Source organism: Podarcis raffonei, chromosome 1, assembly GCF_027172205.1.
Source record: "Podarcis raffonei isolate rPodRaf1 chromosome 1, rPodRaf1.pri, whole genome shotgun sequence".
NCBI lineage: Eukaryota > Metazoa > Chordata > Lepidosauria > Squamata > Lacertidae > Podarcis > Podarcis raffonei.
In genome coordinates, this window is record NC_070602.1 from 92,604,980 (window position 1) to 92,619,106 (window position 14,127).

Sequence of the window (14,127 nt, forward strand, 5' to 3'; positions counted from 1 at the left end):
ACTTGCACAGAATTTCATGGCATTTATAGATATGGCACAAATGTCCTCTTCCCTTACTTTTGGTAATTCTTTAGAGAACAAGTTTCATTTCTCAGTCTCTGTCTTATCAGTTTGTCTAAAACCAACTTCATTTCATGATCTTTATGTTTTTCATTTGATCTGATTTGTTTTATATGTAGGATTTGATGAAAATCTGGATGTTCAGGGAGAACTGATCCTTCAAGATTCCTTTCAAGTGTGGGACCCCAAATCTCTCATCCGGAAGGGTCGTGAGAGACATTTGTTTCTCTTTGAAATTTCTCTTGTTTTCAGCAAAGAGATCAAAGATTCTGCAGGGCACACTAAATATGTTTACAAGAACAAATTACTGGTATGTTTGCTGAGACTAGGATGAATGTTTGTATGGGCTTATTTTTTAAGTATGAAGGGCGGGGAATTAAGGTGTGCATGTCTTTGTACCAAATTTGGAAAATGCTAGCAGTTTGGTGCCACATCCCATGAGGGTTAGTTTTATTCTACTTGGGTAGCAATGTTCAGAGGATACCTGAAAAGGCTTAACACTATTCAATAAAGTTACATTCGTTGCAGTATGATACTAGATGTGAGTTTCTTCCTAGCCTCAGTTCTAAATCTGTAGAAAATGTGTTTCCCAACCATCTCTCTTTCCTAACAGACCTCAGAGCTGGGAGTGACAGAGCATGTGGAAGGAGATCCCTGCAAATTTGCCTTGTGGTCTGGACGGACTCCCTCCTCAGATAACAAAACAGTGCTGAAAGTGAGTCTCCAAGTTTATTTTCTGTGTCTTCATCTCATTGTTCTACCTCAGCAGCCATATGTTGTTAGATAAACCTAGCTCTGTGGTACAGCTGGCAGTTTGATATTGAGTTTGATGTCAGTTCTTCAGACTGTGGTTCCTTAGCAGTTCTCTACTTCCACAGCTGGGAGACTGCATACCTATACAATCCACTTGATGATGTTGCATTCATAATGATGTAGCTGAACTGGCCTTGAGGTAGGAGTTAGGATGCTGTGCCCATATGAGTTAGCCACCTTGGGTCCTTTGCTGTGATGGGGATGCAGATCCTGCCAAACACAATGGCTCCTGTTCACCCACTCTCCCCATTTCAGGGCTTTCTACCAGCAAGTGATTGGGTTACCCCCCCCCCGCCAAGCTAATTATCACCATGTCTCCCAAGAACAACTTAAAGTAGCATAAAGTTAAAGGACCCCTGACCGTTAGGTCCAGTCGTGGGTGACTCTGGGGTTGCGGCGTTCATCTCACGTTATTGGCTAAGGGAGCCAGCGTGCAACTTCCGGGTCATGTGGCCAGCATGACTAAGCTGCTTCTGGTGAACCAGAGCAGCGCATGGAAATGCCATTTACTTTCCCGCCAGAGCGGTACCTATTTATCTACTTGCACTTCGTGCTTTCGAATTGCTAGGTTGGCAGGAGCTGGGACAGAGCAACGGGCGCTCACCCCGTTGCAGGGATTCGAACTGCCGACCTTCTGATCAGCAAGCCCTAGGCTCTGTGGTTTAACCCACAGCGCCACCCGCATAGAACTTGGCTTAAGACATGCATGGTGAATAATCAGAGGTAACAAGGTTTTAATGAAGCGTAGATAAAAGTGTACTAAAGTGATACAATAATTTCTTAAGAAAAGGGTTTTACGTGGAAAGGTTATAGAAAAACAAACTCAACCCACAAATGGAGCAAAAAACAACAACAAATTAATCATGAAGGCTTACACACAAATTCCACACACTCTCTAGTCACATTCCTTAAGGCTACAGACTTAGGACCATCTTGCAATATTGATCTGCCTCTCTAAGGATTTCCTGGGTACTTTTAACCTGAAAGTTCATTTGATTTACAAATCAAACAACACACCTTTCAAAGGCTTGAAAGAGAATGATGGCCCTTGTCCTTGATAGACAACATACTTTCCTAACTAAAACGAGGCACCTAGCAAGTTAATTCTTTTTTTAAAGAAGTAAGGTCTAGAAGGTTGATAGGAAATTAAATCATACCCAAGCATTGCTAGGAAAAGTCCATGTGGTCCAATTGAATGCAGATCAGGTACAAATTATCAGATTCATGAGACTGAAGTAGTCTGCAGGGTTTTTTTAAAAAATGGTTTTTATTAAAGATTTTCTTATGTTAAAAAACAAACACATAAACAAGGAAGAGGACATATACCGTCTCCATTTTCAATTTATAGAGTCTTTTTCATAGTTGGTGTATGTTCGGTATGAGACACTATTGTTATAGACATCATGCAATTGTGGGGGGAGAAAGTGGGGAAGGGGGAAATGGTCTGCGGTGTTGACGTGGTGTGACGTAAGGAACGTATTTGCTATTCATTGCTTATAACAGAAGAGAATCAAGTTCACTGAAAGTTCCTTTATAGTATCCCCCCCCCCTTAACTACTGCCCAGTCTCTCTGGATTGTTTTGACTCTAACGATTTTTTCACCACCTGAACAAGCTGGTCATTTTTGCTGATTGATTTTGTTTTAACAAGGACCTTGTAGCATACAGAAATCCTAGTGATGGAACAACATCCTATTTCCCCCTCTGTCAGGCGTATTGTATTTCATGTACTACACACATTTATCTGGTTTTTGCTGAAGCAGCTGGTCAGGTGCTTTTGACACTTGAACTACTTATGATTTACCCAGGCAGATTGTTCTCTAATGAAGAACAAAGGAATGGAAGAAACTGAAACAAAGCACTAGAACATGAAGCCATACTTCTGCTTTCTCTGTTGAATTCTTTAGGCATCCAGTATTGAAACAAAACAAGAGTGGATAAAAAATATTCGGGAAGTGATTCAGGAAAGGATGATACACTTAAAGGGAGCCTTGAAAGAGCCAATACAGCTCCCCAAAACCCCAGCAAAGCAAAGAAACAACAGTAAGAGGTAATCTTAGTAATTCCTTGGAATAGCTATGATTTTTAATCACTTGATGCTTTGCTTAAGGTAATTAGTTTGCTATGCAAAGGCTTTGTGAAGATTTGTCAATGTAGGAGTAATTGTATAAATAGTTGTTTCAGTGAATATCAACAGCACAATAAACTTTGTCTACAGGGATCAGTTTCTCCCATAGCCTTGGATCCAGCAGAAATCAGGCATGGCTCTGTCTCTCAGCTGCCCAGCTGGTTCCTTACTTCTAGTTCACACTCCTCAATTCTGGCCTTTGTCTTTCTAACTAACAGTTATATGTGGGAGCCCCGCCCCCGACCCATTTTACCTCTAGCTTGGAGCCACTTCCTTTGTTAACCTTAGCAACCCATACTTAGCCGGCCATTACCAAGAAACTTGCCTGGCTATTCCAGCAATTGAATCCTTGTTGGATCCAGGAATTAGAAGGGACTCAGGCATACAACCTGTCCCCTGCTACATACCAAAAAAAATCACAATAGTATGACTTACAGAGAGAACATTTGAATGGAAAGGTAGGAAATACTCCAAACTCTTGTAAAATGGAGGAAATATATAAATGGAGGGGAAGGGTATCAGTACATTAATGTTTTACATTTTTCCTTAAAGATTGTTATGATTTCTTAATTCAAACTACTAAAAATGCAATGACTGAGAAATGACCCTTGGCAATTGGCGTCCGTTTTCCAAAACAGCAAGGCTATAATCTAGATAGCTTGGTTTGGTTATGTGAGAAATCCAAGCAGAATGGGCTATGGGCAGGCCACCCTCATTACAGAGCTATTTTAAGAAACATTGCTGTCACCATATAAGCCCAGGATAGTCAATTTCCAAGAGCAAACATGGTTATTATGTGCTAGCTTCATGGTAGAGGTGACATCATTCTAAATTACAGATTGAGTTGTAACACAAATGTGATCGGCTGAGTAACTGACTCTTCACACACTAGCAGAGCAGTTTTCAAATCCATTGACGAAATTTTCTGGTTCTTTCCCCGCAGAGAGGGAGGAGAAGATGCCGACAGCCAAGGAGATGGGAGCAGTCAGCCAGACACAATTTCAATTGCATCCAGAACTTCTCAAAATACAGTGGACAGTGACAAGGTAGGATTTGTTCTTGAAAATATAGCACTGCTGATTCTAGTTAGAAGAAACTGAAGTATTAAACTGTCGTCAGAGATAAAAATTAAGTGTTCTATCTTTTTGGAACTGCTTAAACTGTCCGTTTACGTGCCATTGCTGCATAGAGTTCATATCAGGTGATGTCCAACTTTGTCCCTCAGCTGACAGAAGTCTCTTTGATCCTGTGGAGGTTTCCATGAGTGGAAAGGGACAGGAGATGATTTTTGCAAATTTCCCTTGTGCCGCTTTCCATTCTATTCAAAAACATCCTCTGGAGCAGATTTGAGGGGCACAGAAAATATTACCTCCTCCCTCAGGAGGTTGTACAGTCTCCCTCAGGAGGTTGTGGATTCTCCTTCCTTGGAGGTTTTTAAGCAGAGGTTGGATGGCCATCTGTCATGGATGCTTTAGCTGAGATTCCTGCATTGCAGGTGGTTGGAATAGATGACCTTTGGGTCCTTTCCAACTCAAAGATTCTATGATTCAGTGTTTCTGCCTTTCTACTCACAGAAGCTTCAATTGGATCAAATTGCCCTTCTCTCATTGAAGAGACACAATTGAATACAACTCATTCTTTGTGAGTATGAGCATCCTGGAAAAGTAAAGCAGCCAGGCTGGATTCGCTCCATAAACTGGATCCAGGGTTATTTTTTCTTTGCATTGTGAATTGCACGTCATCCTTAAGTAGTTATCACCAAGAATTTATGTGATGCAAATGTAAAAGAGCTGAGTTGCACTCAAATCTGTGGCACCATAACATGGAAAAGACTTTCCTTTCCAAGTAATGTCCATGTGTTACTCCTGCTCTGTAATAGCAGGTGGAGGAGGAAGGATGGGCAAGGGGGCAAGGGCTGATTAGCAGGGCCAGCCTGATAGCATAAGCAACCTAAGTAGTCACTTGGGGAAGGAATGTTTTTAAGGTTGTAAGTAGATTAGTGTGTGATTTGTGATTTGTAGCCCAGAAACTCTTTCAATATTCTGGTGGCCATCAGGGTACTACTTCTGGATTGAGGGAGGCTCTGCTTGCTTCCTCGAAATTTTAAGGCACGCATTTCAGATTGTACAGCACAATTGCTTGGAGGCATAGACAGATGGGGAATGTGAGCTTGTTGGACCCTGGAAATTGGTGGTGTTAGAAGAGCCCTGTCAGGAATTGATAAACCACATATGAAGAGGGCTGCCAGGTCCAGGAACTCAAACGCACTTCAGCAAGAACAGCACAAGACGTTAGTGTGGTGTCCAAGGTACAAAACCTGGTAAGGAGTCATTTTGTGGGGTTGAATAGTCTCTATCTTTTCTCTCTTTGACATAGTGGAATGCTTGAAGATGATTGGATTCTGTTTTCATTGAATGCATTGTTCAGATCTGGATATTCAGTTGCCATATTAATTTGATTGGGAACAGAAATGCATCTGCTTGGTATTGTTTCCTGATCTTTCAGCGGTGACAGATAGATGATAGATAGATAGATGATAGATAGATAGATAGATAGATAGATAGATAGATAGATAGATGATAGATGATAGATAGATAGATAGATAGATAGATAGATAGATAGATAGATAGATGATAGATATACAGACATATAGATAGATAGAGTCCCAAGGCACACAATTCAGAATGCAGACTTCTGATTCAGTGTATCTGAAGAAGTGTGCATGCACACGAAAGCTTATACCCAGAACAAACTTAGTTGGTCTCTAAGGTGCTACTGGACAATTTTTTTATTTCATTTCGACTGCGTCAGACCAACACGGCTACCTACCTGAATCTAGAATCGTGCAGAAGCAATTACTGAGCTGTAGTTTGCTGATTGCTATTGAGTCTTGAAATAACACTGTTTGGTTCAGGTACAAAAGCAGTAAAGGTATAAAAAATTTCCTAAAATGCCTGAAGAGTATTGTCTGTGGTACATTTGGGACAATGTTATGGCACATTCCATAGAATTATAGAAGTGTAGAGTTGGAAGGATCATCTAGTCCAAAACCCTGCAATGCAGGAATCTGAACTAAACCATCGATGGCCATCCAACCTCTGCTTAGAAACCTCCAATGAAGGAGAGTCCACAACCACCTGAGGGAGTCTATTCCATGGTCGAACATATGTCCTTTCCAGAAGCAGGGTAAATATCATAAGCAGCATTGTTGGCAGAGCAAACCTGTGAAACAGGAGTAAATCTTAAATGAATAACTTTTATAGGAGTCCTAAGATATACAAATTATGTTTGCATTAAAGGCATATTCTGGTGTTATTGGTTTAATTTCCTTCCAATAAAGTGGCAGTCATATGATCCTTCACAGATGTCTAAAAGGTCAGTAGGGCTGGGCAAATGCACTATTCCAAACACATTGTTCAGAAGCAGCACAAAAGTTAGCTATGCTTCTTCCTTTTGTTTTCTTTTCTTAGGACCAATTTTGTATGTGGTTTGCTTAAGTGATTAGAGATCAAGCTCTAGTTTGTTATCATGGGTGTACACTTGCTTAACTTTCTTGGCAGTCTGAATCTCTGAATTTCAATTTTTTTTGTAAAGAATGACATATTACAATTAAGCACATAATCAAAGCCCTTGAGAAACCACAATAATCTTGCTCACAATAAAAGTGACCTTAAAGCAAGGAACCAAGTCTGTTGGCAATACATTTTGAAGTCTGCAATATTTTGTCTGAAGGATCTTTTTCTTTTTTTCATTTCAAAATTTGGAAACTGTGGCAGAATTTAGACTGTACACCTTATCCTGACTATTGCAAACCCTAGCAGGTGGCAGCAGATCTACTCACTTATTGACCACTCTGGCCACCAACATCCCCATCCTCAAAGAAGATTATGCATTTTCTGAGAATTTAAGGCAAATTTCCCATGGCAACACATCTGCAGTGCCTCTCCAGCTGTTCCCATCCCTGCAAAACTGAAGCAAAGGCCAATCATTCAGTGATTTCCTATTATGTGCATATGTCACACATTGCTTTCTCAGGGAGTGATGCAGGTTTTTTGAAACATCCAAAGGCTGCATGTTACAGGTGGAAAAAATGATTTCTAACCGGTCACATTTATACTAAAACATACTCAGCCAATTTATATACCACTCACTGAAAATATATATACAGTGGTACCTCCGGTTGCGGACGGAATCTGTTCCAGAGGTCTGGCCGGATCCTGAGGTTTTCGCAACTGGAGAGACTGCTTCTGCGCACATGCATGTGGCAAAAACCCGGAAATATACTTCTGGGTTTGCTGCTTACGTATCCCGAAGTTGACGTCACCGGAGGGATATGTAAGCGAATGTACGACTGTATATATGTGTGTGTGTGTGTGTGTGTGTGTGTGTGTGTGTGTGTATTCCTGTAGGCTGTGAACAATAATAAAAAATTATCCAGGCTGTATTAATGCCATCAGAAATAGTGTCTGAACAGTTGGACACATTAGGTTGATATGGTGGCAGAATTTACCTGTCTCTTGCCTTCCATTTGCCTGCTCTTCTACTGCCTGTGTTCATTTTGCTTGGCTCAATATGCATCTTGCTTACTTACTTACTTACTTACTTACTTATTTACTTACTTTGTGCCTTAGTTATGCAACTGCTAAAATTCATCAAGTCCCATCTACCACAGTCAGGAGCCAGGAGCCCATGGGGCTCTCATCTGAAGTCCATGCTTATGTTATATTTTCATATTGTAATGTATGGTATGGAGACTCCCTTCTGTTTGACTTGTATTTTGGTAACTTATTTCAGATTTTCTCCATGATGGGGAGGGGGCAGAATATGATTGTCACTTTGCCTTTTAGAGTTCTAGTCTGGCTTGTATTATTTTTGATCATGTGTCTTCCTGCGATGCCACTGGGGAGCTGTAGCGGGAGGGTGGGCAAGCAGCTCTGTGTTGCTTGATATCCTGTTTGGCTTGCATCATTGTGGATCCTGATTGGCTGCTGGAACATGGAGGAGGAAGCGTTGGCAGCTCCAGTGGCATTTAACTATTTTTTAAAGTTAAATGTTTCTTTGGTGAGCATGAAGTCTCCTTTTGACAATACAACTCAGAATCCACTTATGATAACTTTCCCATGTGGATTATCTGCAGAGGAATAGACAATGCCCTTTTTACCTTCAAATGTGCTGCTATCAAATATGCTGCCAAGAGTCTTTATGCTGTATTGATGTAGCTCCCTCTCCCCAAATAGAAAACTCTTTTTATTCTAGTGGTCATAACTGTTTCAAGTGTAAGAATCAAACAACAACAGAACAAAACGCTATGTGGTTAGTGTTTTATATAAAGGCAGTGCTTTTTTTCAGGGGTTACTCAAGGGTACACGGTACCGGTACACCTCTCTTTTTTTGTTAAAAAATGTGGCACTTACTGTAACAGCTTCATGGTGAGTACTGGCACCTGTTTTTCTAGAAACAAGCACTGTATACAGGAATCAAGTCTTGTCTATCAGATAGTAAAGAGAATGCCACCATAGAGCAGGTGTACATTCCTGCAACATGTATCCTCAAATCTCCCCCCCCCCAACACACATATGGAAGTGGAGCCAATTCAGTAAGTGGGAATTATAAGAGCAGGCACAGGTTGAGATTCTGAAAGCACACCCTCCCCACCCCTCCCTAGCAATAGAGAAACAAAGACTGGACTAAAACGCAATTCTCTGGCAGAAACAGCAGTTTCCCACCAAAGCCCAAGTAAGAGGTTAAAGCAATCAAGTTCTGAGAACTCTTCATTGACCTACCCCAATAAATGCTGACCACACAGGTACTAATGTGAGACATCCGGTTGTTATTAATTAGTAATTTCAAAAGGTTAGGGTGCGTGACTCACAACGAAAAATAATGAAAAATAAACAGTGAAAATTCATGTTATTTATTCATTTGTTTGTTGAAAATCTGATGCCCTGCACTTCCAATGCATTTGCATCACTCATGGTGGCAGATGGTTATCTACGCACAGCATTTTGTGGGTGGTGTCACTGACGTCTCTTCTGGAGACTTCAATGCCTGAATTTGTGTGCGTATGTAATCAATGGTGACACATACATTATTGCTTTCTTTCCTGGATAATTTCCAGTACTGCTGGGATTATTATTATTATTATAAAGAGTTGTTCTGTCTTAGGTAGGACTCTGAAATAGGTAACTGCCTACATGGAATTGCTGTGGAAGAAATAAACAATTCATCATGGAAATGGAAAGGTTGACAAAGGGCAGGAAATAGAGAGAATGGTGTCTGTTTCTTCCCACAGAGCTATTTCCCCTGCTAAGGTAGGGCAGCAAGATCACCAGATTGGTTCTGCAGATTAACTCAGTTACAGCACAAGAGACCCAGCCAGGGTAGGAGGAATGCCATAATGAGAAGCCACAGCAAAATGTTGCTTGGATTAAAAAGCTTAGTGCCCTATACAACACCTCACTCCTGATTCTCCCTTCCCTTCCCCTACCTGTCACCCTGTTTCTAACTTCCTCTTCTGCAATCCCTACTGTGTCTTTCATTTTATACTTCTCTCCTTTCTCCCCTTTGTGTTCCACTGTTTATGCTGCCATTTCCCCTCCCTCCACCTCTGCTCCTGTCAATTCTCTCTCACTTGATCACTCTGTTCTCCTCTGCCCCCAGCCCCACCCTCACCATCTCTTGTTCTTGGTCCTTTTCATCCTACCTTCTCCTTACCCCTCTTTGCTGCCTCTGCTCTCACCCAACTCCTCTGTTGCCTTTTCTCACTCACTCTGTCATAAATTGTTTTTCACTACCTCCTACCTCCTGCTTTCTCCTTATTGCCCCCTCCTCGCTGTCATCCTTTGGGTTTCTTCTTTTCTCCACTCAGTTTCTCCTTCTGCTTCTTGCTTCTGTTTACAGAAAGGTAGCTGTGTTGGTCTGCCATAGTCAAAACAATTTTTTTTTATTTTTACCAAACTTAAAACCATGGAGAGACCTGGTCTGAACAAAGACATTGGATTCTTATCTCATTATACATGACAAAGCCATTTTTCACCTTCTCACCCTTTGCTTTTTCCTGTAAGACCTATTGCAGTCGTTAAGAGTCGTCAACAGGCTCATCACAGCTATCTGCCAATCACCCATTCCCACCACTCTTCTGAGTAATACCCCTCCCCACCTTCTCACTATATAGAAGGATCTGGCAGCTTCTGTTTCAGTATATCTGAAGAAGTGTGCATGCACACGAAAGCTCATACCAAGAACTAACTTAGTTGGTCTTTAAGGTGCTACTGGAAGGAAAAAAATTTTTTGTTTTGACTTCTTGCTTCTGTTGTCCTTCTGTCAGGAGCCTGTGTGATGGTTTTTTAAAGCTTGCCATGCAGACCCTGACCCTACAGATTATGAGACAGCCAAAGAGCACAGCAAGATTAACATATACTGCATGCTTGTGCAGTTGCATTCAAAACCTTGTGGGGGGGGGAGAAGTGCCCCATCTGTGTTTGTTTCTCAACCCCACCCCCACCCCAATTTTTTGTGTTTCTATATTCCTCAAGATTCACCAAGCATTCAGATATCTTTCTCTTGCTCTTTTGTCAACCCATCTTGGCTACAAAGCTTGTTGAGGCTGACCTCCCATCTCTCACACTTTGTTCTACAGCATTATTGTGGTGCCTCCTGCAGCATGGTGCCCAGTGCAGGTATCTGATGTGGTGGAGCAGCAATCACCCACCCCCAATGTGCTAGGGACTTGTACCATGTTTGGTCTCTGAAGCGTCACACCCATCCTGGGCTGTGGTGAAGTCATCGGGCATTGGCAGCCAATGGCTCCTGTCCACAGACTACCTTAGTGTTTATGTGCACAAAGCTGTTCAGAATTACTTGAGATATAAAATGAATGATTCTGCTTAGTAACTCATTGAGATTTTGGGGACTGTGGACTGTAGGAAATATTGTAATAGGGTTCCCACCCCCGTTGCTTAAGGGACAAAAGTTGAGATTACAAATACTTAAAACTTTCTTGAGGGGGAATTTTCAGTGACAGTAACATCCCATTTTATGTGTAGAACAAAATAACTGATCATTTAGAAGTTATTGAGCAATATGGGGGTAAATCTGTTTGAGTAGTTTGGACTCCCCCCCCCCTTCAAAAAAAGATGTAACTATGATCCGGTTCAGCATCACTTGTTGAAATGAATCAAGTATTCCTCAGTTTCGTGAAGCATCCTGATATTTTGGTTTTGACTGATTCATGGGTATCTGTAAGCCACAGGTTGGCAACTCAGTTCCAAATCATCAGAGTTCCTTCCTTTCTTCCTGTTTGTTTCCTCCTTGCTTTTCTCTCTCTTTGTGTAGTTTTAGAGCAATTGAAAGTGATAGTATTTTATTTGATAAAAATAACTTCATTTTTTAAATTTAAAGCTCCTGGTTGTTTGGCTTAGAGTAAATAAGTTTTCCCCTAGTCATGCAGTTGGTAGGCTACTGTCCTGTGTGTTTGTAGCATACTAAAGTCAGAACAGAAATACTTCCTCTTGCTTTCCAAAAAAAAGGTGCATTGCACTTTAAGTGCATTGCACCTCTCTGCACCTATTTGAAAGTCACCCTATCAAACTAAATGAGGCTTACTTTTCAGTAAACCTGGGTGAGATTGTGCATTCTAACATGAGATGCACATTGTGAAAATTGAAGTAGGGTGGTCTCTTTCCATTTAGTTCATGAGAACACATAGAGGAATGATCCAAAAGAAAATGGCTTAAATATACTTCAGAGCCTTAAACTATTAAGTTTTAGCAGCAGGAACTTATTGGCTTATAGTTGGGAAGGCGGTGAGCAAGAAAGAACTCTGCCATTGCTATAGATTGTTCATCATTTATAAAAGCAAACCGCCCAAAGCATGTGCTTGCAGTGTAAATTTTGATTACCCCATCTGCTTCTGAGCAGAGTTTAACCAGCAATTCCCATAATGCAACAATTATGACTCCCCCCTCCCTTTCTGGGTCACCCACATAAAGCTGTCCATGTGATTCCCCACCCCCATCCCTGGCAGGCTCTTGAATTGACTGTGATGCATAAAGGGGTCGATCGACAAAGCGGTTGCCTGGGTGGAAAGACACATACACAAATGAATCAAGAGCACAAAGATTTCATGTTTGCTTCCCACACTCAAGACTTTGAGAAATATTCATTTTTCTGTCGCCACCTTTGGGGTTCTGCACTGAAGGGGACAGGTAGGCGTTTTCAAATAGCAATAATTTGTGCTTCTATGGCCTTTTGCATCTGCACCCAGGGAGCACTGCATATATGAATCACAAGCAGGCTTTTCTTTTTCCTCCCCTCCCCCTTTCTATCCTTTAAAATATCTGAGCTATGCCCAATAGTTGTGGAGGTGGGGAGGGAATAAGGAAGCATGCTGAGTCCTCTTCTTCTGCTATTACTATCTTTCATCCAGTACAATGTCATCATAAGGTCAAGAGTGACAGCAAGAGGCTACCCTGCAGTAGGCTGCATGCTGACAGTGCCATGCAGAATCAATAGAGTAAGGGAGAGGCCAGGTGATGGAGAAGTTCACTCAGCAGAAGCAGGGCTAGGGGCAAAAGGTGCTATGGCAGTGAAGAACAGATGGACGAGTTAAGGGGAAGTTGAATTGGATATTTAAATGTTACTTACCTTCTGTTCCACCTTCCAGCCTCAGCTCATATACTCTGTCCAACCGTTGATCAGTTTTTAGAGTCTGTATCTGACACTGGGAATTCAAGATATGATTATCAATTAGTCTACTAGGAGTGGAGTTGCACTGCTGGCCCCATCTCATTCATTGGGCACGTTATTGGCCCTATGATGACCAAAAACCTTTGTTTTTATATTGCAAACTGCCCTGTAATCTTTGGATGATGAGCAGTAGAATGAATGAATGAATGAATGAATGTTGTGGATGGCTGAAATGAAGAAGCCATAGCTGAGCAGCTGCTTGCATTCAGACTTCGACAAAATTTGTAAGACTTTTTAGGAAGGCTTGGTACAAAGTTAGTTATAATGTAAGAGACTGCATGGATTTGCCTGCCCCCGTGCCCCCAACACCTCTTAATTGATTTTCAGGAACGGATTCATTCTGTTTGCTCCTTAATGTTGTGACACGGTCTTCTTGTTACCATTGTCATGGCACCCTCTTCTGCCAGACACTTGTGTTGGGTTGCAAATAATCCACTATCACCTGTCCCTGGCCACTAAATTAGACCAGGCTTTGAACATAGCTCTTATTGTGAAGTTATATTTAATGTACAAACCTACATGAACTTTGGAAGGGTTTTTGTAGAGCGTGCAAATAGCCTAGTCATATTGACTGACAATCTTGGAATGTATGTGTGCCTTTTACAGTAGAATGCATCTTGGAACAATTTCAGAAATTGTGGGATACAGTACACCATATTCACACTTGGTTTAGTTTTTGCGCGCGTTTGATATTTTGTGTTAATTTATAGGCAAGATTAATGTGTGGTGTGTATGTAAATGGTAAAGGAATCCTATCTTTTCAAGATGCAGGAGCTGCTGAAAGATCTTCAGGTCACTTCTAACCCTGTGATTATGCATGGCTTTAATCAAATTAATAAGACATTTATGTTTGACTAGTACAAATCATATGGTGTGCATTCCACATCATCCAAAAGAGACATTTGAAAGGTTGCCAGAGGACATCCTTCCCAAACTTCTCAACACACCCACAATTTATTATAACCAGGTCAGTTTTAAAAGCAAAAACAACTTTCATACTTAATGTTGAATTAGGGGATAAACAGTGTGTTTTGAGAATAGCTAACTCTTAATATAGAGACAGCGAAATCTGAATTTCTGTTTTGAATTTGGGACTGTAGTTTGACAAAGCACCCTTAGAAACACTGTTTTATGTAAGAGCTTCACACTATAATCACCGAAAGATGCTCGAGACACAACTCTTATAGGCATCTGGTTCATTCTGAGCAAAGCTCTCTTATTTATGATTTGCTGCTTCTCAACCACACAATTGATATACACCTTCATTCTTGTAACCTTAAGCTACAGTTTAGCATTGCATTTAAATACAACCATAGAATAGACTGGACAGCCAAACAGCTTTTTTAAAGAATAATATTGAAATAGAGGAGTTAATCAGAT

The 14,127-nt window shown here is 41.1% G+C and overlaps 1 protein-coding gene across 13 annotated transcripts in view; it reads left to right on the forward strand.

Moving 5' to 3' along the window:
* The window catches only part of KALRN (kalirin RhoGEF kinase), a 488,570-nt gene that overhangs the window by 361,346 nt on the left and 113,097 nt on the right, over positions 1–14,127 (forward strand). For all 13 annotated transcript variants that reach the window (XM_053404286.1, XM_053404179.1, XM_053404188.1 and 10 more), the window contains 4 exons: positions 180–370; positions 674–775; positions 2,780–2,922; positions 3,944–4,046. In XM_053404286.1, the coding sequence (XP_053260261.1) occupies positions 180–370; positions 674–775; positions 2,780–2,922; positions 3,944–4,046 (539 nt within the window). The remainder of the gene's footprint in view (positions 1–179; positions 371–673; positions 776–2,779; positions 2,923–3,943; positions 4,047–14,127) is intronic.